Source organism: Bidens hawaiensis, unplaced genomic scaffold, assembly GCF_021521415.1.
Source record: "Bidens hawaiensis isolate Kalapana, Puna unplaced genomic scaffold, B.hawaiensis_p1.1 tig00000702_1, whole genome shotgun sequence".
Taxonomy (NCBI): Eukaryota; Viridiplantae; Streptophyta; class Magnoliopsida; order Asterales; family Asteraceae; genus Bidens; species Bidens hawaiensis.
The window spans coordinates 2321935-2348140 of record NW_027491042.1 but is presented as its reverse complement, the minus strand read 5'-3'; the positions used below and the strand labels follow the sequence as shown (position 1 = coordinate 2348140).

At 43.9% G+C, this 26206-nt stretch overlaps 1 protein-coding gene and 1 pseudogene across 2 annotated transcripts; one reads left to right on the top strand and one right to left on the bottom strand.

Annotated features, from left to right (window-relative positions):
* The first annotated feature begins 6011 nt into the window (after positions 1-6011).
* Positions 6012-7903, top strand: LOC143533028 (putative aldo-keto reductase 4). The gene is made up of 5 exons (XM_077027917.1): positions 6012-6329; positions 6427-6624; positions 6927-7099; positions 7175-7277; positions 7405-7903. The coding sequence occupies exons 1-5, from the start codon at positions 6114-6116 to the stop codon at positions 7738-7740; spliced, it is 1026 nt and encodes a 341-aa protein (XP_076884032.1). The 5' UTR covers positions 6012-6113; the 3' UTR covers positions 7741-7903.
* Positions 7904-9421: 1518 nt separating this feature from the next.
* Positions 9422-24020, bottom strand: LOC143532780 (auxin-induced protein PCNT115-like; annotated as a pseudogene). The gene is made up of 5 exons (XR_013135246.1): positions 23760-24020; positions 23461-23661; positions 10411-10583; positions 10062-10179; positions 9422-9950 (listed from the first exon to the last, which is right to left on the bottom strand). The product of XR_013135246.1 is annotated as an auxin-induced protein PCNT115-like (transcript).
* Between the last annotated feature and the right edge of the window lie 2186 nt (positions 24021-26206).

Here is a 26206-nt window from a genome sequence, read left to right as displayed (position 1 = left end):
TGTCGAAGAACTGCCTGTACATCACTGTCGACGATGCGCCATTGTCAACGAGGGTGCGGGAGGTGATGTAGTGCCCCAGCTGGCTTTTAATGACAATGGGGCCTTCTTTGTTTGGGCCTCCCGGCACTCGCGGGAAGCGCACTTCTGCTTCCTTCCATGCGCATGGTTCGGTCATTGGTCTCTTTCTTCCTCTGACCTTACCATGGACCATGTTGATGCTAATGTCGACGGGCTTCCGTCCGTTACCCCTGTACCTGTTGTCGTTCCTTCCTCCCTTCTTGATAGATGCCACGAGGTGTGCGAGCCTCCCATCCTTGACGAATGTCTCGACGATGTCCCTCAAGGATGTGCACTCCTCAGTGCTATGGCCCTTTGTCCCATGGAAGTCACAAGACTTGCTTTGATCCGCATTGGGTTTCTGTCGGATCACTGGGGCTTTTGGCCATGGCAGTTTTTCCGTGGCAAATATCTCCGTGACGCTCTTGGTGAGTGGCGTCCAACGGTTTTTCCGGTTCAAAGGGTGCGTTTTGTCCCTTCCGCCAACCAGAGGGAGAGAGCTTGAGGGGGCGTCAAAGTTTATCCTTGACTGCCAAATACCTTGCCGCCTCTTTTTGTTTAGCCGGGCGGTTCTCACATTGTTCTCCCTTGTCCTCTGCGTGTAGAGGTTTGTATTCTGGGGGAGATCTCTTCCCAGCTGTTTCTCTGTTTCGGCAAAGCGCTTGGCTGCCGTCATTATGGCATCCCACGTGGATGGCATGCCATCTTTACCCGTCAGAGTGCGGATGAGTTCTGGGTATTCGGCGCCCTGAATGAAAGCGGCGCGAACGAGGTCTTCACTGATGTTGCCCAGACTCACCTTCTTGGAGTTGAAGCGGGTGATGAAGTCCAGTAAGGATTCATCCTCTTCTCTGACACAGTTGAGGATCGTCCACTGCTCCTCAGTGTGCTTCCTCTGTTGACTAAACTGTTGACTGAACTTGTTCTGGAAGTCTGCCCAGTCATAAATGTGGTGGACCGGTAAACGGTCGAACCATGCTCTGGCTGCTCCTACCAGAGTCATCTGGAACATGTAGCACCACGTGGGTTCCGTCCAGTTACTGACGGTTGCCCCCGCAATGAACCTGTTCAGATGATCATCTGGGTCGGATAGACCATCGTATGTGCCAATGTTGGACATTTGTTTGGCACTCCTCGGGGCGATTGCCTCTGCAATGTCCCTTGCAAATTTTGACCTTCCTGCGTTTGTAGCAGTAGGTCTAAAGGCCTTGGAGAAGTCACGCTCGCTTTTTTCCGTGACTGGTTGGAATGCTTCCCCAAAATTCCTTTTTGGCTGGGGATCCGTTTCCTTACGCTTCCCTTTCGCCCTATGGCGAGGGTTCGCGTCGGTGTCGGAGTCTTCCCCCTCGCCGTCTGAGTACTCGTACTCACTACTCATGTTGAGGTGCTGGCGAGTACTACCGAATTCCTCAGCTTGTTGGACTGAACGCAAGCGTTCGTCCAACTCAGCCTGAAATTCTCTTTGACGTGCCTCGGCCCATGCCTTCACTTGATCAAGTGTTTGGCGAGGGGCTCGAGTTCGTTTTTCCAGCTGGGCATCAGTGAATCCCAGTGGAATATTTACTCCACTTGCCCCTACATGAGTGACTGGGGTAGTGTTCGTAAAATGTATTTCACTTGCCCCAGCTTGGGTGGCTGGGGTAGTGTTTGTAAACATTGTGTTGCCGGTGTTTACCCCAGTGGCTGGGGTTGTGGTTACCGGAATTTCTCTAGTCATCTTGGAAGTTTTGAAAAACTGGAGAAAGATGTAGTTCTAGCTTTATGCACGGATGGCGCCAATGAAGAAACACTAGGTGACCCCGGGCAGATTATGGGTAATCTGGGGGCTAGGTAATGTTTCCCACGAAGGTAGGTCCAGCAGAGTAAGTTGTACTTCAGGGAACCTGCAAAACAGACACCGTAAGCTCGTCACTGAGAAGGGGGGGGGGGGTTCCTCCTTGTGACCACCCTCCGGCGTGAGAATCAGTCTATATTGCTCTTTAAATATAAAAGTATATGAATACTATTAGAGCAGTTATCAAGTAAGTTATACGAGATAGTAGATGATCTTACCATTCCAAGATATTGGAGTATTTATAGCCGAAGGTAGGTTTTCTAGAAGGTACAGCCGGCTGAATAGTATTCCTGTTCAACCAACAGTGGATTACGCACAGGCCATACTGGTTGGTGGGTAGGTTACAGCCAACAGTAATAAAGTCGGCTGCACTATTCCACCAACTGTAGACTATGCACGTCCCACTGACTGTGGATTGTACGCAGGCCATGCTGGTTGGTGAATAGGTTACGGCCAACAGTAATACTATTCCACCAACTGTAGGCTGCGCATGCTCCACAGTGAGGGTTGGTGAGTAGGCAGCGGCTAATAGTGACAAACAGTACTAGAGGGTGCTCCTCCTCGCACTGTTGTCGGTGAGCTGTCACCCTGTGATTGGCTCATGGGCTGTTCTGGTCGGATCGTCTGTCCTATCCATACCTTGGTAGGTATGGTACAAAAGATCTTTCAGAATCAGACTGGCTCATTTGGGCGGGATTGTTCCCGCCTTGCTCATGCCTTCACGTGACTGCTGAAGTAGCTAGTGTCTTGTACGTGTAGCCCTGCTGTCTGCGGGTAGCCTTCCCTGATGGCTTGTATCCGCAACTGCGGGAACAGGCGGGGTACTTCACCATTGGGAGGCTTTCCCTGCGTGTACAGGTTGCGTACTGCGCGTAAGATTCTATGAGCATGGTGGGTCCTGCGGGAGCAGATGGCCTTTGCGCAGACGTCCATGTTTAAGGTGAGTCTTGCGGGACCAACTGGTCTCTGCTGGGACCTACCTCTTCAGATGCTTTAAGGATATCACATGCCATAAACATGCGGCGTCAACTGTCATATCCGTTTACTATTTTTTTTTAAAAACTCACGTCTCTTTATTAATGTGTTCTCTCAAACATCCTTTATATATAAAAAAGACAAATTGGATTTTAATAATCCCAACTAAATGTCATTAGACGATAATAATCTCAACTGAGTTTATTCCCACATATGACCCAAAATTTAGAAAAATTGGCTCTCAGTGGTCCTCTATTAAACTTAACGTCGTTAAGTTTTTTTTAACCGGGGACCACTAGGAGCCAATTTTTTTTTGGAACACCAGTAGGAATAAACTTAGTTGGGATTATTATCGGCCAATAAAATTTAGTTGAGATTAATAAAATCCAGTTTAACTATAAAAAAATAGCAAGGGTGTTTTTTCTAATCCCCTCAAATTTTAAAATGTCCATGATATTTTTCAAACGATTAAACGACATCATCTTTGAAAAATAAATGCACAAGCTTTTACTGTTTACCTTAATAATAGAAAAATAGAAGTCATAAGTTGAAAAATCTAACAGCCGCAGAAGGGAACAGACCGCAATTTTGTTTAACGGAATTGTGTGAAACGCAAGCCCGGTTCGTTGTTAGTGTCTTTATTTGTTTACTGTTTCAGATTTTCACTCAGGATTTTTAACAGAAACCTCATGGGATTCCATTATATTTGTTAAGTTGAGCAACAATAGATAACATCTGAGAACAATTTGGGAATTAGATAATGTAATCCTCGCAGCTAGACGGGGAGGAAAAAAAATCTAATCTTATAATTGCATCGGTGTGCTCGTCTGGTGACGACCGGAATATTTCGAAAGAAATGATCTTAAATTGGTATGACAGGTCATACAAGATCTAGGTTCATGAGGAACAAGGAAAACGAGAACTTGATTGTTTAGTTGACATCATAGAAGAAATACTGAAGCAATCCGCGGTGCAAGGAAAAATGGTACCAACAAAGTAGGCCGAGAATAAATTGGTAGCGACCGAAGAAATTGGTCACTTAAAACTTTGAAACTGAAAGATAAAATTTGACGTTCTAAATATGTCTTTTTTACTTATAGCTTGAGAATGAAACTGAGCTTTAATGATTTGGATGAAGAGGAGCATTTTGAGGTTTAGTCGACGTGGCAATTGACTCAAACAAACAAAGATAAGGAAATGTAAGCTCGAATTACAATAGAGGTGGGAGACGATTTAGTTTTCATAGTCTTGGGTACAAATAAGAGTGGATCAGGAAACTAATAATCTAATTAATGAAGGTGCTAAAAGCCTAAACTATTACCAATAAATTTATGACATATAACAATCGTGAGACAAGGGAGTACAATAAAGAGGAGTAGATGGTTCGTTAAATAAAGGCTGTTAAGAGTAAAATAATATTTTGTGTTATTTATATACGCTTGTAAATAGTTTATGATAGTCATAAACTATTCACAAGTATATATATATATTTGAGTTAATGACCATTTTTGTTTATATGGTTTGCTAATTTTGTCACGTCATTTCAAAGTTTGAAATTTTGTCAATTTAGCCGTCATATTTTTAAATATTAGCCAATTATATCTCCTCCGTCTAACGGCATCCAACTATGTCGTTAGTTTAAGAGTATTTTTATCTTTCTTCTTTTTATTTTGAGTTAATAGTCATTTTCGTCCCTATGGTTGGATACTTTTGTCACTTCAGTCTAGGGCTGAGCGAAATCGGTACTGGTACCGGTACCAAAGTTTTAAATTTGGGTACATTACGGTCCCGATCTTATCCCTAATTCAATAGTAAAGTGGTCAAGATATTTCCCGAAACCGAGTTTTATATAAAAAAACAAAAAAAAAATCATTTATTTGTTTAATGCATAATACTTGGGGTTCAGAGATTAACATATCATAGCGAACATCTGGGTCGAAATCAACGTCAGGAGCTCGAATATCCCACATTTCCATGAGGTCGAACATCTGGGTCGATTGATTTCGACCCAGATGTTCGCTATGATATGTTAGTCTCTAAACCATAACTATTATGCATTAATCAAAGAAAATATTTTAAGTTTTTTCTGTACGATCGGTTTCAGGAAAAGGTATATCTTTTCATTTACATAGAAGCAAAAGATAAATGATTCGTATCATATAAATAACCAAAGTATTATTTTACTCTAACAAAGTCTACTTCCTTTCTTTGGGTAAAAACATAGAAGCAAAAGTCGAGATTGGATTGGAGTATTTATAGCAAGTTCAGTTTTGTTAATTTTTCATTGTAATTGTAGTTTGCGTTCTCTTTGTCCGTATGTTGGTTCTTCTCTGGTTTGTTTGTTGGTTTTTCTCTTGTTTGTTTGGTTGGGTTCCTAGGTTTCCCGTGTTTTCATTTTAATATATTTGGTCTTTCTAAAAAAGAAGTCGTAAGTTGCAAACGAATGGTAATCGACCAGATTTCGAGTAGAAGTGAACGCAATCGTAGAAGACATAAGGCAAGAAGAGTAACCAACGATATTGGATTCCTAACTCCCCAAGTCGACGATTGAAATTCCGATTTGCAATTTTACCCTGGTGGCGAGGGTAAGCGTTTTTTCACGTTTATGTTAATTAGTGACTTACAAACAAACCTGGCTCAGTAGTTTTAGCATATACAATTTCTCTTAAATTGCACGGGGCCTAGTTTTGTGATACGCTTACTAAAAGTTTGTTTACGGAGGCTATTTTGCAATGAGGAAAAAAAAAACTATTTACGTAAACAAAAGTGAGTTTGTTTTCCGAAAAATAGAAGTGGAATATTATTTTTTGATATTTACATGTAAAATTATTAAAAAAAAAAAGGTTTCACGAAAGAATTGAACATAAATGTCTTTGTGATTTATTTTAAAAAGATAAAGACTTTTATCAGTATGTTAATAAAACAAAATTAAAAAAATATTCGTAAAATTTGAAAATTCTAGCATATATGACAGACTAAGAAATGAATCATGACAATACCAAAATCAAATCTTCTTCCTTCAACCAGAACGTAGGCGCTTACGTTTGTATGTTGTAGAATTCTACTCCCCATATCTTTTTATTTAATTACGGTGTTATTATAATGATTTTTAAATCACTATTGAATTTATTTCATCCAGTGATTCTACCATCTACCAACTCCCACCTTTACCCTCAGCTATAAATTGTATTCAATCAGGTGTTCCTTGATCACACATTAATTAGAAGAAAAACAAAGTTAAAAAAAAATGGCAATAGTTCCAAGAGTCAAATTGGGTTCACAGGGTTTAGAGGTATCAGCTCAGGGTTTAGGCTGCATGAGCATGTCAGCCGCTTTCTACGGTACTCCCAAACCCGAACCCGACATGATCAATCTCATCCACCATGCCATTAACGCGGGAGTCACCTTTCTGGACACCTCTGATTTCTATGGCCCAAAAACCAACGAAATCCTTCTTGGCAAGGTCATATATATACCCTATAAATTAATTAAGGGTTTCGTCGTTTTCGTTTGTTGTGTTGTCTGGGTTGATATATAACTAAACACTTTTTTAAGTGCAGGCTTTGAAAGGAGGAATGAGGGAGAAGGTGGAGCTAGCTACCAAATTTGGGGCTGTATATGATGGTGCATTTGAGGTCAGAGGAGATCCAGCGTATGTAAGGGCTTGTTGTGAAGCTAGCCTGCAGCGTCTTGACGTCGATTGCATTGATCTGTATTATCAGCACAGGGTTGATATTCGCGTGCCAATCGAAATCACAGTTAGTTCCTCAATTGTAGATGATCCTTGTTTTTTATATATATTAGAGATGAGAAGAAGTTGAAAAGGTTGGTAATTAATTTCACACAAGAACCTAACAAGAAAATAAAAAGATTGTAGTAAGGTATAGATAATAGATGTGTTGAAAATAATAATAAGAAAACATGTGAATAAAGACAAAAATAAATGGTTTAACTCGTCAACTCATTTATATTGACCAATTTAGATAAATGAGTTGCGTGTGGGACATGCCTGATTTGAGGTTAAGTCTCTTAACACGAATGAGTAAACTTTTTATGATAGATGGGTGAACTCAAGAAGCTGGTGGAAGAAAGGAAAATCAAATATGTTGGATTATCAGAGGCGTCAGCATCGACCATTAGAAGAGCCCACGCGGTGCACCCAATAACTGCCATACAACTAGAATGGTCCTTATGGTCAAGAGATGTTGAAAAAGATATTATTCCTACTTGTAGGTCAGTACTCAGCATCATCTTTCCTTTTAATTTCCATTCATGTTTAAGTACTTAGTGTGTATCATACTCTATCAGAGAACTTGGGATAGGGATTGTTGCATATAGTCCTCTTGGACGGGGTTTTTTGTCATCTGGTTCAAAGATTATGGAGAAGTTAGAAGATGATGACTACCGTAAGGTATACTATTTATGCCATTTTGTTTATCTTTGAAAATCTAATTTTGCCAAAACTGCGGTGTTACAGCCTGAATTTAAATGGCTTAAAGTGTTGGATTAATATCAGGTTTACAATTATTGTTTTGTAGAAAATGCCAAGGTTCCAACTTGAAAATCTTGAACACAACAAGATCTTATATCAAAGGATTAATGAATTATCAACTAAAAAGGGGTGCACAACTTCACAGTTGGCATTGGCCTGGCTTCACCACCAGGGAAATGATGTTGTTCCTATTCCAGGAACCACTAGGATAGAAAATCTTGAACAAAACATTGGAGCGTTATCTGTTAAGCTAACACAAGAAGATATGGCGGAGCTTGAATCCATTGCATCAGCGGAAGCAGTTAAGGGGGCTCGATATGGTGCTGAAGTTCCAACATATATGAACTCCGAGACCCCTGCATTGTCATCTTGGCAAGCTTAATTAATTATACGATGGTTATCCATGTACTGCTATACCCAACATATCATATTTGTTTTCCAATATGAATCATTTTTTGGTTTTAAAGCTTGGTTGCACTTGATCAGCATGTGGTTTAGTGCTGTGTGTTACTTTGAGAAGATTAAATAAAGGGCGGTTTTTTGTTTTACGTGCATGAGTGAGCAATTAGTATGATTTATGATCATCAACTAGACCCATATATATGTTCTTCTAGCTGGTGTATTATTTTTGGGAATATGTTGTAAATCTTTTAGTGTGTTTACACATGTACACGCATATAGGGACAAGATCATTTCAGAACATTAAATTATTGTGAGAACATAAAGAACATTAATCTTTTTTTCATCCGTGGTTCATATTTTAAAGTTTTATACTTCTTACATACAATTATACAAATAGTGACATCCAATATTTGCAAATCACCAACCCGTGTGAAATAGTACCCTTAAGGTATCAAGTGATTTCATCAGTCACGGATTTGCCTTCACTGACACGTTTAGCCCAGTTGTTTAATCAAACACTATTAGATTAGTTAGGTATGATGCCTAATTTCCTCGAGAATTAATGGGATATTAGACAAACTGATGATAACAATGCATTTCTTCATGGTGATTTGACCAATGCTACATATATGGCACAACCTCCTGGCTAATTTGTTGACTCGAAAGATCTTGCCACATCATGCTAATTTCTTCATGGTGATTTGACCAATGCTATATGAACACTCAAGAACAAGTTCAAACCTCTAGAAAGGGTGTTGCAAAAGTGGAGAAGACAAATCATAACGTTCAGAATCACTAGAGACCAAACAACACAAGCTAGTCGACTACAGTCGATGGATCTACCGTCGGAGCCAAGTTCTAAGTTCGACTTTTGTGATGTTGTGTCTATAAATTGAAGCCTTAGCAAACTGTTTTCCTCACCCTTTTGCTCAAATCTTTCACATATCATTACTTAACGTATCTCTTTATGATCCTTTAGGAAACAATCCAATTGAAGAAAACAGATGAAAGAAAAGAAGAAAGTGTTCAGCATCATTGTTAAACAAATATTGTATTATTATAGGGGGCATCACTAGCTTTGAAATAGTGATTTGTTTGTAAGTGTTTATCATTTGTTAATGATTTGAGAGGGCAAAAGCTATATTGACATGGTGTGGTTATATTGTTAAGGGTTGGGAATATTATCTTGATATAGTGTTGTTGTTACGAGAGCTTGCGCACTACCATGACATAGTGTTAAATGGGTTCACTCTCTTGACATAGTGAAAATTTGAAGACTTGTAACAAATATTATGCTTTTTTATTTACCTTCTTGCATATTTAAGTACTTGAGTTATAAACAAAACTTTACAAGTTAATAAGCTTTCTTAATCAAATTTAAAACATAGTAAAAAGGTTAAAAACCTATTTAACTCCCTAACCGCCAATTACACCTTATTTGTAGTGGTGATGATAGACCGGTCATCAAATCCGGTCTCAGCTAAGAGAAAAAACAAGGCAATCGAGCGAAACAATTAAGGATCAAGTAGGTAACAGAAACCCTATCGCACATATGACATGAACCAAGTGGTGCACATGATGGATGTTTAAAATAGAAGTTTTAGTTTCTTAAGAAATATTAATTATATAACAGAAACCCTAGCAAACCATACGATTTTTCCAATGTTTCATAGAAATGCGAAATTTAGTTCATGAACGTATGGAGAATATACATACAATATGAAGTACGATTTTAACTACTAAACATGTTTCGAAACAAATTCATAAAATCACATAAGAGATACAACAACATAACAACATTTATTCCCTATTTTGACTTGAGAGTAGAGTATCTCAACAAATATATGTGCAAGTGAGTGGGTTATTTCCATGAAGACAAAGGAATAGTCTCAACATTTGAAAGAGCTAAGATTGTTGGAGGTAATCTATTGCCCTTAAAAGCATCAGCGCTATAGATTCAAGCTCAGCCATGTCTTGTGGTGAGAGTTTGACAGACAAAGCTCCAATGTTTTGGTTAAAGTTCTCAATCTTTAAGGTACCTGGGATGGGACTCATGTCATTCCCTTGGTGCAGGACCCACGATAAGGCCAACTGAGATGTTGTGCATCTTTTCCTTTGTGCGATTTCATGAATCTTATTATACAAGATTAGGTTGTGTTCAAGATTCTCCCCTTGAAATCTTGGAATACTCTACACAGAAACATTATTTCATAACTAAAAGTGACAATAACAATACATACGTAATATAAACCACAATCTATGTGTTAGTTTTTTAGTGAAAACCGTGTTAGTTTCAAATACGTCGAAAGCACAAACCTTCCTGAAATCTTTATCTGACACGCCCTCAACGAACTTGGGACCGGAAGCTAAAAACCCACTACCAAGAGGACCGTATGGAACAATCCCAATACCTAACTCTCTAAAAATCATATATCAATAATTAATGAAATGCCACATGTACAGGAAACAAAATATGTATTACGTGTGAGAGATGATATTTATGGAAAACACAAAGTTTTACTAAGAGATAAAAACATGTACCACGCCATGCGTAATGTGGTGTTTGAAGAAGAAGGGGGGGGGGGGGGGGGTTGTCTGGCATTTTGGTCCAAAACACTGCCCCACAACGTTCCATTACGGTTGGTCTTACCTACAGGTCGGAATTACTTCTTCTTCATGGAGTCTAGTCCAGAGTGACCACTCTAACTGTACGGCTGTGATCGGATGAACAGCATGGGCTCTTCTGATGGTTGAAGGTGAGGCCTCTGACAGACCTATATACTTAATTTTACCCTCTTCAACCAGTTTCTTGAGCTCTCCCATCTACAAGCAAAAGACATGTTATTTCTTCGTGATTTTTTTAAGTACAATGGATTTTACTTTTGCAATCAAATAGTTTATGATTGTGAAGGAACTTGAAGAAACGTGGATCTACTCACTGGTAGCAGATCTACTTTCCTCGGGTGTGATTATACTATTTCACCGATGGTTCTTCTGGATCAGTGTTCTTCCACCTACAAAATAAACAGCGCCGTTACTTACCCCTCAGAAAGGGACAGAGGGGTCCTCTTTGGGGTAACCCTCCGGCGTGAGAATCAGTATATTTGTGGAGAAGATAATAGTGTGTGTAAGAGAATCTCCGGGGTATTGCTGAATAGCCGAAATACCCTTTTGATTGTGAGACTGTCTGTTTGTATGTAACTGACTGTGAGTGAATGTGATTCAATATGATTGAATGTGTTATCACTGCTTGTAACTGTCAATGATTGAGTATGAATGTGTCATCAAAGTGGAGTTGATGCTGTATTTATAGTGCTAGGGTTACCACCGGTTGGGCTCAACCTCGTTGGCTTCCTCTAATCGCACTGCGCCACGTGTCCTCTGGGACACCTGGCGCTTTCTCGTTGGTTGTAATCACGTGGTAACACATGGGTCATGCTGAGTTGTCGACCTTTCATTTGGCAGCTATCAACATCAGCATATTCTTTCTCCTTAAAAAGATGCCTTCTGGAAGGTTGTCTGACGTGCACAATCAAGGTTGCCCTAATCCTGATTGGGATAAGGACGAGGTTGATTATGCGCACGTGTGATATGTGCCCATCCTGAGGATGCGCGAGGTCTTCTCTTTATTCTCACGCGCAGATATTTCATGCGCAGATGTGATATGCACGAGCACGTGATATGCGCCGCGCGCTGATGCGCTGCGCGCATATGTGATGCGCGAGCATGTGTGTCTGGGCAGGTGTGATATGCACGAGCATGTGATATGCGCCGCGCGCTGATGCGCCGCGCGCATATGTGATGCGCGAGCATATGTGTGCCTGGGTATATGATGCCTGAGGATGTTTTGTATGCGCCATGCGCATAGGTTTTGGCTTTGTGTCTTCATAATGTCTTTATCTTGTGGGTTGACCCGCCTTGCTCGGTGTTGAGGCGGGTACATACCTCTTCAAGCCCCCCCAGTCTAATGTGTGTCTTATCTCGCGCGAGCGCGGTAAGATGGATATTAGACTTACTGATTTTTGTCTTTAAATGGGGTTTTGTCGTTTTCCTGGTTGCTTCCATCGTTGCGCGAAGTTCTATCCATTTGTTTAAAAACGAAGGGTTGAAAACGACGGGTCGAACACGTGGTTAGTTGGTGGTGACGTGCGCCGTAAACATGTCAGACGTTTCGTGTGCTCGAGGTGCTACAGTTGCCTTTCACGTCCCCTCACACAGCCGTCTTGAACACGTGTCGCGCTCGCATTGGTTAGCACCTGCGAGTGGGGGCGCGTCTCTGCTCCGTGGCAGGTCGGTTACAATTTTATGTCCCCTCAACAGTGTTAGGGACACGTGTCGCGCCCTCGTTGGCTTGCACCCGCGAGTGGGGGCGCGTGAAATCCGATCAGCTGCCACATTTCTCTCTCCTGGGCCTATAAAAGGAGGCCCTTAGGAAATTTTTTATCTTCATCTTCATTGTTGATAATTTTCGAGTTTCTGCCTTTCATATTCTGAATTGAGTGTTTTCATCTTTTCGATTTCTCGATTATCTGCTGCTGCAGTTGTATGTCTGATAGTTCAGACTCGTCTAGCCCCTCAATCACCTCTGTTGCCTCTCGAAGACGCCGTGTAAAATCTGTGGTGATGTCGACATTGAAGCAAAAAGGGAAAGGGAAGAGGGTTGTTGAGACCACATCGGAGGAAGTAGGGAGGACCAAGGCCACCAAAATGTGGAATGAAATCCTCTGCAAATTGAAGCAGGCCGATCTCGACAACCTCATCGCCTCTCAGGGCTTTCCCACCCTGTTTGGCTGCATGTTGCCTAGGTCCGGGCAAACGGCGGCGGACCCGCCTGCCGGCTATATATCCCTATATAGCCACTTTTTCACCCACTGCAACCTTCGTCTCCCGATGACAAGGTTTGTGGGTGCACTGCTGAAGTTCTATGGGATTCATATATCCCAAGTCCATCCGTTTGGACTCGTGCGCGTGACTCACTTCGAGTTCATGTGCAAATCCCAGCGCGAGGAACCCACTCCTCGGCGCTTTCAATATTTTTACAAGCCCAAGATCCAGGACAATTGGATCTCTTTCATTCCTCGCAGTCAGAAGGTGAAGTGCTCCACTGTTTCATTCAAGAGCCTTCATGACTGGTCTGAGAGGTTCTTTTACATAAGGGCTGGTGTGATCCCCATCCGTATGACCATGCGCTCTATCTCTTCTGCGCCTGCGGATGAGGGTGTCCTCAAGAACCCAACTGGCGCCTGGGTTAAGAAAATGACCGCCGAACCATCCCCCGCGAAGAAAATTTGCGAGGAGGCGCTGGTTGGGGTCGGCATGAGTAAGCTTTGGGCCGATAGCGCGCTTGAGCCCGTTATCCAAGTCGACGGGTTGTGTAAGTTTATTTCATTGGTTTATTTATTTTTTCTGCGCGAACATAATTCTTTTGCTGATATCACTTGATTTGTTTTTTGCGCAGTCACCAAGGATTATGTCCTTGCCGCTTATGATGAACAAGTGGAGGGTGGCTCCGTCGCGCTTGGCGCTGGGGAAGTTGGTTTCCCAGATCGCTTCGATGACATGTTCATCCCAGTGGATCTGGAATTTGATTTTGACAGTGACGCGCCTGGTAAGCCTTCGCACTTATGCTCATTCCTTTAGAATATCCAAGTTTATTAACAGTTCTGTTGGTTGTTTTTGTAGATGCGCTTGAAAACTACGAGCTAGAGCTCGCGGAAGAGGAGGAGGAGGAAGAGGAGGCGCCCCTACTAAAGCGCAAAGCTAAGGGGAAATCTGGCGCAGGGGCCAGTAAGAAACAGAAGAAAGATGACACCCCTGTCGCTCATCCCCATGCTCAAACGAAGGGACCTAAGGAAACCCATGTGTTTACCACAAAGGTTTCTTTAGCTTCTCTGCCTGTGAGAGTGGGCAGACCTCCTGTCCACTTGAGGTATGGTGGCGTCGCCTCCTCCTTTCGCGCGGCTGAAGAGAGAAGCAGTGCCGCGCCTGCAACAGGTATACTTTATTTATCTTCATCTGGCTGAATTGTTATTAAACCTTTCCTCCTTTGAATGTTTGCAGAACCGGCGACGGTAGGAGATGAGCCACAGGCGCCACAAGGTGCTGAGGCTGCGCCGGGGGCTGCTTCGGAGTCCCCTGTTCTACCCTCTGAAAAGGGTAGAATGAATTTTATGGCGATGTTCGCCGCGCGAACAGAATTGCGCCAAGGTATGTTTTGCACACTTGTCTTCTTTATTTTTCTTTTGGATTCAGTCATAAACCATTTTTCCTTATTGATTTGTTCATAGGAGTTGTAGCTGGCGTACAAGTTGCTGGCGACACTCCTGGCGCCGTTGGCGGCGCCGCTGGTTCTGGTCCTGCCCCTGCTAGTGCTGATTCTCCCCTTATTGGGGTTACAAAAGAGCAGGAAGCCATATTGCGCGCCGAACTGGCGGCGTCGAGACCTCCCTCGCCTCCTCCTACGCGCAGCCCTCTCCGCGATGCTGGTTTGGAGCCCCCCAGGTCGCAGGAGAAGAGGCCTATTCAAGAAGATGAGGAGGATGAGGGGGCTCAAGCTGAGGGCTCTTTGGGAGACCGCGCCAGCCCTGCGATGCCACAAGTCTTCGCAGCGCATACTTCTGGTGGGGCTGGCGCTGACTTTTCTGCTTCATCCCCGCAGGTATGTTTTAATTTGTTGCTCCGCTGCGCGTTCCTCCATATAAGTATGTTTTATGACTTAGAACATTTCTTGTGTTTTGTAGGAAGGTGACCACGTTTATCGCCCGAGATGGAATATTAATGAAGAAAGTTCCTTCCAATCCATGGGCGTATGCGAGGTTTTCTGGGCTCATGCCGTGCCTCCTACTGAAAGGAGGTATCAGGAGGAGCGCACTCGCGCTGACTTGCTCAACGATCACATTTTCGCTGGGTCAGCTTTCTTTGCTGCCTCCCAAGAGCTTCATCGCGATTATATTAAAGTACGCGATGCTCTTGTGGCAGCCCAGCAAGAGGCTAAGGTGGCTGCCTGGAACCTTTCTGATGCTCGCGCACGAGCTGAGAAACTCCAGGCGGAGCTCAGCGAAAATAGAGCAAGTGCCAACACCGCCTATATTAAGCGCGGGCATGAGCTCCAAGCTGCGCGGGAGAAGCAGCAGTTGGCGGAGGCCGAAGTTGCCAAGTACGCGCGTAGAGTGCGTGTCTTGGAACAGCAGGCTGAGGCGCGTGACCAAGCTATCGTCCAGAGTATCACTGAAAAATCATCACTGGAGAGCGAGGTTGCGCGCCTGAAGAGGGAGTTGGCGGCCGCGCAGGCCGATAGAGATGAGGCCTTGGCGACGGCGGCGTCCAGCCAGGAAGCACTTGGTGCTGCGCAGGTTGAGAAAGAAAAAATCTTGGCGGCAGCAGCGTCTGATAAGGAGGAGCTACAAAAGACTAAGGAAACTGTTGAGTTATTAAACTCCCAGGTTCCTGTCCTCGAGACGTCTGTTGCTGGCCTAGCGCAGGATCGCCAATGGCTGGTGTCACAGGGCATAACTCGCTGCGCTTTGGCGATGAAATATTCCGCCGAGTTTCAGGCCCTTGTGATGGACTGCAATGCCGCCGCGATCTTGGTGGGCCAAGCTGAAGGGTTTACGGATGGGTATGACTATGGCATGTTGAAGAAGAACCCATCCGAGTACCCTTACAAGAGCGACGCGGCCTGCGCGGACATGGCCGCGGTGGGGGAAAAGTATATGAATACTCACATCCCCATCCTTATGCAGGTACCTTGACCTTAATGAGTTTTACTTGACTAATTTTTCCAAGTGTTTTGTACTCAATATTTTTCTAATGATTTTGCAGATAGCTGCGCTTGCTGACCAGCCCGACCTCGGCGCGCTAAAGAAGTTGCTCGATGAATGCGAGAGGGCTGGTGGCGATGATGGTGGCGCGGGGGATGTTGCCCCTGCCAGCGGCTCTGGCGCTGCGAATAAATCTGCTCCTGCCACCGTCGTGATAGAAGACTCCAATGAGGAGGAAGAACTTGACTATGGTCAGTTCGGAGATGAGGAGCAGGCCGCGTCAGATGCTGCGGGAGATGATGAAGGTGATGAAGTGGCTGACGTCGACGTGGAGACTTGAGAAGCCCTTCATCAAATTTTACATATTTAATTTTTTATACTTGTAATTTGTAACTCATCATACTTGTAAATTTCAATCCAATGGAATGAAACTTGTTTTCTCTTTTTCACATCTTGCGCATTTCCATTCATCTCTTCATGTTTGCTTGTAGATATAAGATATGCTTGCACGTTAAAATAAGAACAAGGTTGTAAGGAAATTATTCACTTAACCTCTGTTCTATTTTGTTTGTGGTTTCGCAGTATCTTGCTCATGCTGACATGCGCGCTAACTTTTCATTATTTCTTTTTTGCGCGTCGTTGTCGCGCGGTATTTATATGGAAGTATGAGTTTAGCCATTACATGTCAGCGTGTGTTACTCAGATATCCACTATGATTCCGCGCGCGACCTCGACCTGAGACCTTAACATGATATGGCATGTACTTTGCCTTAGTTGTGTTTAAGGATTTTTATGATCAGGCCGCGCGGGATGTAAGATGGATGTTTGTGAGTGTTTTGAGCTAAGGCTCTTTGTTTTGGGCTAAGGCCCTGACGTTTTTAGAGTTAAGACTCATTAACGTGTTTGAGCTAAGGCTCGTAGGTTTGGGCTAAGGCCCTGGCGTTTTAGAGTTAAGACTCGTTAACGCGTTTGAGCTAAGGCTCGCGCATGTATGTTTTACTTCGCTTTATTTTGCTTTGAAGTCAATATAGTGTTGTCATATTGTTCCAAATTAATAAAGGAAGTGTGAAACATGTATGCAAAGGTAATAGAACAAATATTGAAAGATAGCGCGACAAATATTGAAAGATAGCGCGAATCATCATTCATGATGGCTTAAAAGCCTTGATTACATATTTGAACTTTTTACATGAAGCATTTTCTAAGTTGTGCCGCGTTCCACGCGCGCGGTATCTTTTTTCCATTCAAATCTTTTAAAGTGTACGCGCCTTTCCCCAAATCTTCTGAAATTTGATAAGGTCCCTCCCAATTGGGGGACATTTTTCCTGGGGGTATTGCGCGACTAGCTTCATTGTTTCGAAGGACAAAATCATTTTTCTTGAAGTGGCACTCTTTAACGCGCTGATTATAATATTTTTCCAGCTTTTTCTTGTATCTGGCTTCATTAATGATAGCCGCTTCTCTGCGCCCTTCAAGCAAGTTAAGGTCCAATCTTCTTTCGTGCTCATTATCAGTTTTGCTCATCATGAGTACCCTATGGGATGGGCATCCAATTTCTGCTGGGATCATAGCCTCTGTCCCATAGGTTAGGCTGAACGGGGATTCGCCATTGCTAGTTTTGCTTAATGTCCTGTGTGCCCACAGGACATTAGGTAACTCTTCGACCCAAGAATGGGATTCTCCCTCCAACCTTTTCTTCAGCCCATTTAGCAAACTTTGATTCGCGCGCTCCACTTGGCCATTCCCCTGAGGGTGGTAGACGGACGTGAAGATTTGGTTGATGTGCAATTCTTTGAGCCAGCTTGATATCTTCCTGTCAGTGAATTGTTTGCCATTGTCGCTCACAATTTCCATAGGAAGGCCAAAACGGCAAATGATGTGGCTCCAGATAAATTGCTTCATCGCCTCAGCTGTGATTTTTGCTAGTGGCTTGGCCTCAACCCATTTTGTGAAATAGTCTATCGCCACTACCAAAAATTTCACTCGCCCTTGCGCTTGCGGCAGGGGCCCCACAATATCAATGGCCCATTTGTGGAAAGGCCATGCGGAGGTCACTGGAATCAAGTTGTTCTTTGGACGCATGGTGTTTGGCGCGTAGCTCTGACATGCCTTGCATTTTTGGATTTCTTTTAGCGCATCCAAGTACATGCCTGGCCAATAGTAGCCTGAGCTCATCGCCTTGGCAACCACCATGCGCGGACCAGCGTGAATTCCACAGATTCCTTCATGAATCTCCCTAATCACATAGGTTGCTTCTTCAGCATCCAGGCATTTCATGAGCGGTCCAAGATAAGAGCGCCGATATAATGTACCATCAAGTAATTCATAGTTCTGTGCTTTGTGTCTTATCTTTCTCGCCTGTGCGCGATCGTCCGGTAACTTCCCCTCCTTCAGGAATTCCATTATTGGAGTTATCCAGGATGAAGGGGTTGTATGAATTACAAGGACCGATTGCGTTTGCACTGACGGGCTGCTCATTACTTCCACCCTGACATCTTTGCCAAAGTGATCAAAATTAGTTGATGCCATTTTACTCAACGCGTCAGCGGACTTGTTTTTGCTGCGCGAGATGTGTATGATTCTGAAGAAGTCAAACTGCTCAACGAGCTTTTTTGCCTGCTCTAGATACAGAGGCATTGTGTTCTCCTTGGCGTCATATAGGCCGTTGACCTGAGCCGCTACCAAGTAAGAATCAACATGCGCCTCTAGTCTTTTAACCCCAAACTTGCGCGCGATGCGCAGACCAGCCAGCAGGGCTTCATACTCAGCCTCATTGTTGGTACTCTTGAAGTCCAACCTAATAGCATAAGTATATTCATGATTATCAGGGTCCACCAGTTTGAGGCCTGCGCCGGACCGTTCGCTGTTGGAGGCTCCATCAGTGAATAGCCTCCAAACATCTTCTTCATCATTTGCTCGCGGAGGGTCTACCTCGCGCTGAGCATCTTCAATCTTTCCCTCTGGGATTTCCGTGATGAAATCCGCCAAAACTTGACCCTTTATCGCTGGACGGGGCTTATAAGTGATCGTGTGTTCACCTAATTCCAGCGCCCACTTTGTCAGCCTTCCGGAGAGCGCGGGGCGTCGCAAGACTTGCTGGATGTTGTAACCAGTCAGAACTTCAATAGGATGACCATTGAAGTATCTATGGAGCTTGCGCGACGCGTGTGTTAGTGACAAAACTAACTTTTCCATGATGGAATAGCGCGTCTCAGGGTCTGTGAGCACCCGACTCACATAGTATATTGGCGTTTGGATCCCCTTGCGATCCACCAATAATACTGCGCCGATCGCGCGGTCTCCAGCTGACAGGTACAATGTAAGGGTTTCGCCAGGAAGTGGAGCTGTGAGCGCTGGCAACTTTATGAGACATTCTTTTATCTCAGTGAAAGCTTGCTCAGCCTCAGGCGTCCACTTGAATTGGCTCTTCTTCAAACAGTTCCTCAAGGTGTTAACGAATGGAGTAGATTTGCTGGCGTGGTTCGCTAGGAACCTGTTGATTGACACCAATCTACCATTCAGCTTCTGAACCTCTTTCATGGTGGATGGTGAAGGCATGTCAAGGATGGCTTCCACCTTTTCAGGGTTCACCTTGAAACCATCCTTAGTGACCATTACACCAAGAAATTTCCCCTCTTCTGCGCCGAAAGTACATTTGCTCGGGTTGAGCTTCATGTTAACTTCCGTTAGGCGCTGAAGAGTTTCCTCGATGTCTTTGAGCATTTGTCTCTCCTCCCTGCTCTTGATCACCAAATCATCAACATAGACTTCTAGATTTCTTCCGATTTGTTCACTGAAAACCGAATCCATAAGTCTCTGATAGGTTGCGCCCGCATTCTTTAAACCAAAGGGCATTTTTGTGTAACAAAAAACACCCTTGTCGGTTCTGAAGGCAGTCTTGTCTTCATCCTGTGGTGCCATTTGAATCTGGTGATAGCCTTTGTAGGCATCCAGGAAACATTTGAGCTTGAATGGCGCCACGGAGTCCACCTTTGCGTCGATGTTTGGGAGGGGGTAACAGTCTTTCGGACATGCTTTGTTGAGGTCCTTGAAGTCAATACACATTCTCCATGACCCGTTGCTTTTCTTTACCATCACAGGATTGGCTACCCATGTCTGGTATCGGATCGGGCGGATGATGTTTGCGCGCAACAGGTCCTCCACTTGCTCATTCATGGCCTTCGCCTTTTCATCCCCCATGATTCTCTTTTTCTGAGCAATTGGCTCCACCGACTTGAACGTGTTAAGAGAATGTTGCGCCAAGTCTCGCGGGACCCCCGTCATATCGGAGTGTTGCCACGCGAAAACCGACGTGTATTTTGTGAGCAACTTTTTCATTCTCAATCTCGTTTCGTCTGAAATGGTAGCGCCAATTGTGACCGTTTGCTCTGGGAATTTTATGTTTAAAATCCACTTCTCTGGCGCATTGTCAGCCATTGGAAGTTTCATTCTCCCTTCCCGCGGCGTGCTTGTCACTGCGCACAAATGATCGCGGTAAACAAATGTTACGCCTGTTGGTGTAGGGATCCCCAATGCGCCGTGCGCTGGCGACGGTACAGCATTAAATTGGGCAATCGTTCCCCTACCCAGGATCATATTGTGGCATGACGTGGTGGGCAAGACCAAGAAGTTGACAACTTCGGCTCGGTTGTGCTCATCATCCCCCATAGTTAGTTCAAACTGAATCTGGCCTAGGGGATGTATGATTTCATTTGAGACACCACAGATTGGTGCGTTCACAATTTCGAGCCGCGCTTGGTCTGCCGGGTCTAACTTTCTGAAACACTGCTCATACATAATGTCAGATTCGCTTCCAGTGTCCACCAGGACCTTTGACACTTCGTAATGAGCAATGTGTGTGGTGATGACGAGAGGACTGCTTATTGAAGGGCCTCCCCTGATTCTTGGGAAGATGACTTGCTGCTCGCGCCAATCTCCGTGGATTTGCGCGCTTCTCTTTTTTGACGTCTGCCCTTGTCGTCCCCCCTCAGCCACACAGATTCTTTTGTATTTCTTGCTGGCAGAGGCTCCTTCCGGTTGCTCATCTTCTATTCTTTGGTTTTTTACCAAGTGAGCCAGCCTGCCTGACTTTACATCCTTCTCGATCGCATCCTTTAAATGATGGCATGCGTCGGTATTGTGGCCCGGGGACCTGTGAAATTCACAATATTTGCCACTGTTTTGCGGTCCCTTGTAGTGTAGTTGCTTGGGGGGCTTGAATTGGACATTCTCAGTACTTAACACCTGTGAAGGTGTTTTAGTGAGGGGCGTCCATATTCTTGGCAGAGGTCTGCTAGGATCTCTGCCGCCCTCCCTCTTGTCACCCTCCCCGCGATTACGAACTTCTTTTTGGGGCTGTGGTGAGGTTGGTTGCGCTTGTTTTTCCGCGGAAGAAAAACTTGTTGGCTGCAACCTGGACCATACAGAGTTCTGTTTGGCCCTCTTCTCTTTGTTGCGCGGTGATTCTGCCTGATGCGCTCTTTCTCTTGCCCTATCTTGGGCAATCTGTTTCTCATTTCTCGCGAAAACTCGCGATGCCTCCATTAACTTGGCCCACGTGGTGGGCATACCATCTTTGCTTACGAGAGCCCGGCGGAGTTGATCACTGCGCGCGCCTTGTATAAAGGCCACGCGCAGGAGCTGCTCAGTTATACCCCCGATTGCCAGGGATTCCTGATTGAACCGAGTGATGTAATCCTCAATCGTTTCATCATTCCTGCGTATGCAGTGCATGATGTCATCAGGATCGCGCGTGTGCCTGCGCTGCTGTACGAAGTGGGCTTGGAACTTTTCTAATAGTTCCTCGAACCCATCAATTTGCCCTGTCGGCAAGCTCTCGAACCATACCCGCGCTGCGCCCGTGAGGCAGCGAGCAAACATATGACACCATGTTGGCATCGTCCAGCTCTCTAGGTTTCCCGTGTTATAGAAACCTTGCAAAAAGTCATCTGGATCTGTTGTGCCGTCATATTTGCCCAGACCACTTGGCATCTTTGTCTTGTGCTGGATGGGAGCCTGCGCGATGCGCGCAGTAAACTTTGAGTGTTTTACCAGGATGGCTGGTCTGTAGGGCGTGGTTACGTCCACTTGCCCTCTGATCGGTGGGCTGTACGGCATGTGCAGATCCAGATCTGCTCTGGCTCCAGGCGCCATGTTCACAGGCGCGCGGAGCTGTGAGCCTCCTGCATGAGTATCCCGTGTCTTCCTCATGCTATGCACTTCTTCATCACTGAACTCAGTGTGTGCAGTGTGAACAGAATGTCCTTCTTCCGGCGCGCGCGGCCTCTTTGTAGTCTGCTTATCAAAAGCTTGCCTTTGTGTTTGGTCGGCTAGCTTCTTCTGCTTGACCATTTCGTTGTACTTTTCAATCAGACGCCGCTGCTCGTTTATGAGCCATTCATTCGGATCATTTGCTTCATCTTCTGGACCCATTGGTCCTTTCAGCTTCGCGCCGGCCATATTTTGTAACGTGAGATCGTCTGGAGGAGTTTCAGTCTGGCCGTGAGGGGTTGTGACGAAGGGACGGTTGCTGGTGGTACGCGTAGAATCACGCGGAACCCTCAGAACCTGCTGTCCGTCGTTAACACCCTCACGTTCAATATCCTCCAGAGCTTGATCAACGTTACGAACTCCAGAAACCATGGTGATTGATTTTTTTTTAATAGATCTGATGAGATCTGATTGCCGTTTATAACAGTGGATGGCGCCAATGAAGAAACGTGGATCTACTCACTGGTAGCAGATCTACTTTCCTCGGGTGTGATTATACTATTTCACCGATGGTTCTTCTGGATCAGTGTTCTTCCACCTACAAATTGAACAGCGCCGTTACTTACCCCTCAGAAAGGGACAGAGGGGTCCTCTTTGGGGTAACCCTCCGGCGTGAGAATCAGTATATTTGTGGAGAAGATAATAGTGTGTGTAAGAGAATCTCCGGGGTATTGCTGAATAGCCGAAATACCCTTTTGATTGTGAGACTGTCTGTTTGTATGTAACTGACTGTGAGTGAATGTGATTCAATATGATTGAATGTGTTATCACTGCTTGTAACTGTCAATGATTGAGTATGAATGTGTCATCAAAGTGGAGTTGATGCTGTATTTATAGTGCTAGGGTTACCACCGGTTGGGCTCAACCTCGTTGGCTTCCTCTAATCGCACTGCGCCACGTGTCCTCTGGGACACCTGGCGCTTTCTCGTTGGTTGTAATCACGTGGTAACACATGGGTCATGCTGAGTTGTCGACCTTTCATTTGGCAGCTATCAACATCAGCATATTCTTTCTCCTTAAAAAGATGCCTTCTGGAAGGTTGTCTGACGTGCACAATCAAGGTTGCCCTAATCCTGATTGGGATAAGGACGAGGTTGATTATGCGCACGTGTGATATGCGCCCATCCTGAGGATGCGCGAGGTCTTCTCTTTATTCTCACGCGCAGATATTTCATGCGCAGATGTGATATGCACGAGCACGTGATATGCGCCGCGCGCTGATGCGCTGCGCGCATATGTGATGCGCGAGCATGTGTGTCTGGGCAGGTGTGATATGCACGAGCATGTGATATGCGCCGCGCGCTGATGCGCCGCGCGCATATGTGATGCGCGAGCATATGTGTGCCTGGGTATATGATGCCTGAGGATGTTTTGTATGCGCCATGCGCATAGGTTTTGGCTTTGTGTCTTCATAATGTCTTTATCTTGTGGGTTGACCCGCCTTGCTCGGTGTTGAGGCGGGTACATACCTCTTCAGAACTGTATTGAATAATTGTTACTAGACTGATGCTTTTGATTACATTAAAATATACAAAAGTAGAGTTTTATATATGATTGTCAATATATTTGATTATAAAATTAAGTAGAGTTTTTATTGTTCTAGTAAGCACTAATATTTGAGCAATAAGCAAGGAAAATTTAGAGAAATGGACAGATTGCGAAATGCTAACCGTGATTTCAATTGGAACACGAGAGTCAACACGGTGAATATAGTACAGATCAATGTAGTCAACATCAAGACGTTTCAAACTAGCTTCACAGCAAGACCTAACATACTCCGGATCACCACGAATATCACAGTCTCCTTCCAATGATTTGATCCCAAATTTTGTTGCCACTTGCACACTTCCTCGCTCTAATCCCTTCAATGCCTGCAACACAAAAGAAAACGAGTAAAATAATCAACAAAACGACGACAACAACAAATAATAATAATATTAATAACGATAATAACTGAACGACCATTAACCTTGCCGATGAGGATTTCGTTAGCATGATCTCCGTAGAAGTCGGAAGTATCTAGATGAGTGACACCAGAGTTGACAGCATGGTGGATGAGTTTGATCATGTCTTCCTCCGGCTTGCCGGGTCCATAGCCACTAGTGGTCAGACTCATGCATCCTAATCCGAGAGTCGACGCCTCCATACCTTGTGATCCAAGCTTAATCCTTCTCAGTGGCGGAGCCACATAGAAGACACCGGGTTCGGCCGAACCCGGTTCATTTTCGGTTTTATATATAATTATAGGTACGATTTAACAAGCGAACTCATTCTTATTCGGCAAACGAACCCAATGTCACGAAATCTCCGGAAACATTTCACTGTTCCCCGGTGAAAAAAACAAGAACTTGAATTTCAAAGAGAGACAACGATGTCATTTTCTTCGGCTAGTATGCCGTTGTTTTTGTGACATTTTGAGTACATGCCATTTAATTTTTATGGCACCCATGGAGAAGAATATGGTTTGAGAAGTCTTGTCAATTTTTCTGTGCTCACAAAAAATATATACAGACAAATATTGTTTTTGCTATAATAATATGTGTAGTACAATATTTTTGTTTAACAGTCATCATCATTCATCCATATTTATTTTTATTTTTTTAAACGACTAAAATATTATTAAAAAACTCTTATACCTCGCAAAAAGCTTGAAACGGAGTAACATTCAACGCCAACTTCCTTTTTTTTAAAATGTAAACTTACACAAACTCGACCAATCAAATACCTCTCATCGCCCTTTTTCTTATCCATGAGAATGTGCTCATTTTGATCTCCTCTATCATCATTTTAAAAAAATATTCGAACTAATTGAATGGGTAGCGGTTATATGAATGATACTTGTAACATCCCGAAATTTCTAAGAATATTATAATTAAATAAATTAATATCAGTGGGAAAGTTTACTCGGGTTAGTCGGGAAATAATTAATAGAGTAGAAGCTAGTATGGGTCGGGCTAGTGTTGGGTAATGGATATGGGTTATGGACTTGGGAAGGAAGGAAGAGGCCATGGGCTTAAGCCCATGATCCATAATTATATAAACCTTAATCCCCATTTTTCATTCATTTCACACATAATCCATACACCATCAAAACACACACTTAGCTCTCTCTCATCCTACTCTCTCTCTCTCTAGCTGAAATCAAGAGGAAGAAGAAGGATAATCGATTTCCGACCCGAGGTAATGATAGTTTAATATTGTACGAGCCCAAAACGTTAGTTATAGTCGCGTAACGACGAGCCGACACCGTTAAACCGTTTAAATCACATGATCCGGGTGGAATCGGGTATAAACCGGACCTAAGATGAGTTTAGGGATCACCCTAGCTCAAATCTGGATCAAACGGGACGAAAAACGATGAAAACGGTGGAAGAAAGAGTGAGATCTCGTTTTTCCGGCGAAAACGCGGTTTTCCGGTGATGACGGCGCCGGAAAGATAAAGATGTCAGGGAATGTTCCCTGACCTAACCCTAGTTCGCTAAGGAAACTTAGAGAACTAGAGGGTGATTCTTTAGCTAGTTCGCTAAGGAAACTTAGAGAACTAGAGGGTGATTGTTTAGCTAGTTCGCTAAGGAAACTTAGAGAACTAGAGGGTGATTGTTTAGCTAGTTCGCTAAGGAAACTTAGAGAACTAGAGGGTGATTCTTTAGCTAGTTCGCTAAGGAAACTTAGAGAACTAGAGGGTGATTCTTTAGCTAGTTCGCTAAGGAAACTTAGAGAACTAGAGGGTGATTCGTTAGGTAGTTCGCTAAGGAAACTTAGAGAACTAGAGGGTGATTCTTTAGCTAGTTCGCTAAGGAAACTTAGAGAACTAGAGGGTGATTCTTTAGCTAGTTCGCTAAGGAAACTTAGAGAACTAGAGGGTGATTCGTTAGCTAGTTCGCTAAGGAAACTTAGAGAACTAGAGGGTGTTCGTTAGCTAGTTCGCTAAGGAAACTTAGAGAACCAGAGGGTGATTCTTTAGCTGATTCGCATAAGGAAACCTAACGAACTAGGCTTGATTCTTTATCCGATTCGTTAAGGAATAGGGTAACGAATTACCCTTGATTCTTTAAGACCATTCGTTAACAAAGATAACGAATTAGAAGGTCTAATTCGCTAAGACCAAAGTAACGAACTAGAGGTTTAGCATAATGACATAATGGTCCTTGTACTTAGAAAGGAATGAGATAATTACATAGTAGCCCTTGGACTTTGATAATTTCTGAAAGATACCCTTAAAGGATTAACGAGTAACGATTAACTAACCGCGTAATGATTCAATGAAGTAAAATCGGCTTAGACACGTAAGACTAATTAAGTAGTAATGAGGATGGCTAGAGTAGTATTTGATATTCAATTATTAAACAGTTAGACGCGCAAAGCTCGAGAAGGAATAATCAGTAGCCGAAGAAGTAGCCAAGTTCAGGTGAGTTT

Bases quoted from the DNA above. Each gene is read 5' to 3' on its own strand.
- LOC143533028 (XM_077027917.1), top strand. From the start codon at position 6,114: ATGGCAATAGTTCCAAGAGTCAAATTGGGTTCACAGGGTTTAGAGGTA. The intron at 7,100-7,174 runs GTCAGTACTCAG...ATACTCTATCAG, and splicing joins GATATTATTCCTACTTGTAG to AGAACTTGGGATAGGGATTG. The intron at 7,278-7,404 runs GTATACTATTTA...ATTGTTTTGTAG, and splicing joins AAGATGATGACTACCGTAAG to AAAATGCCAAGGTTCCAACT.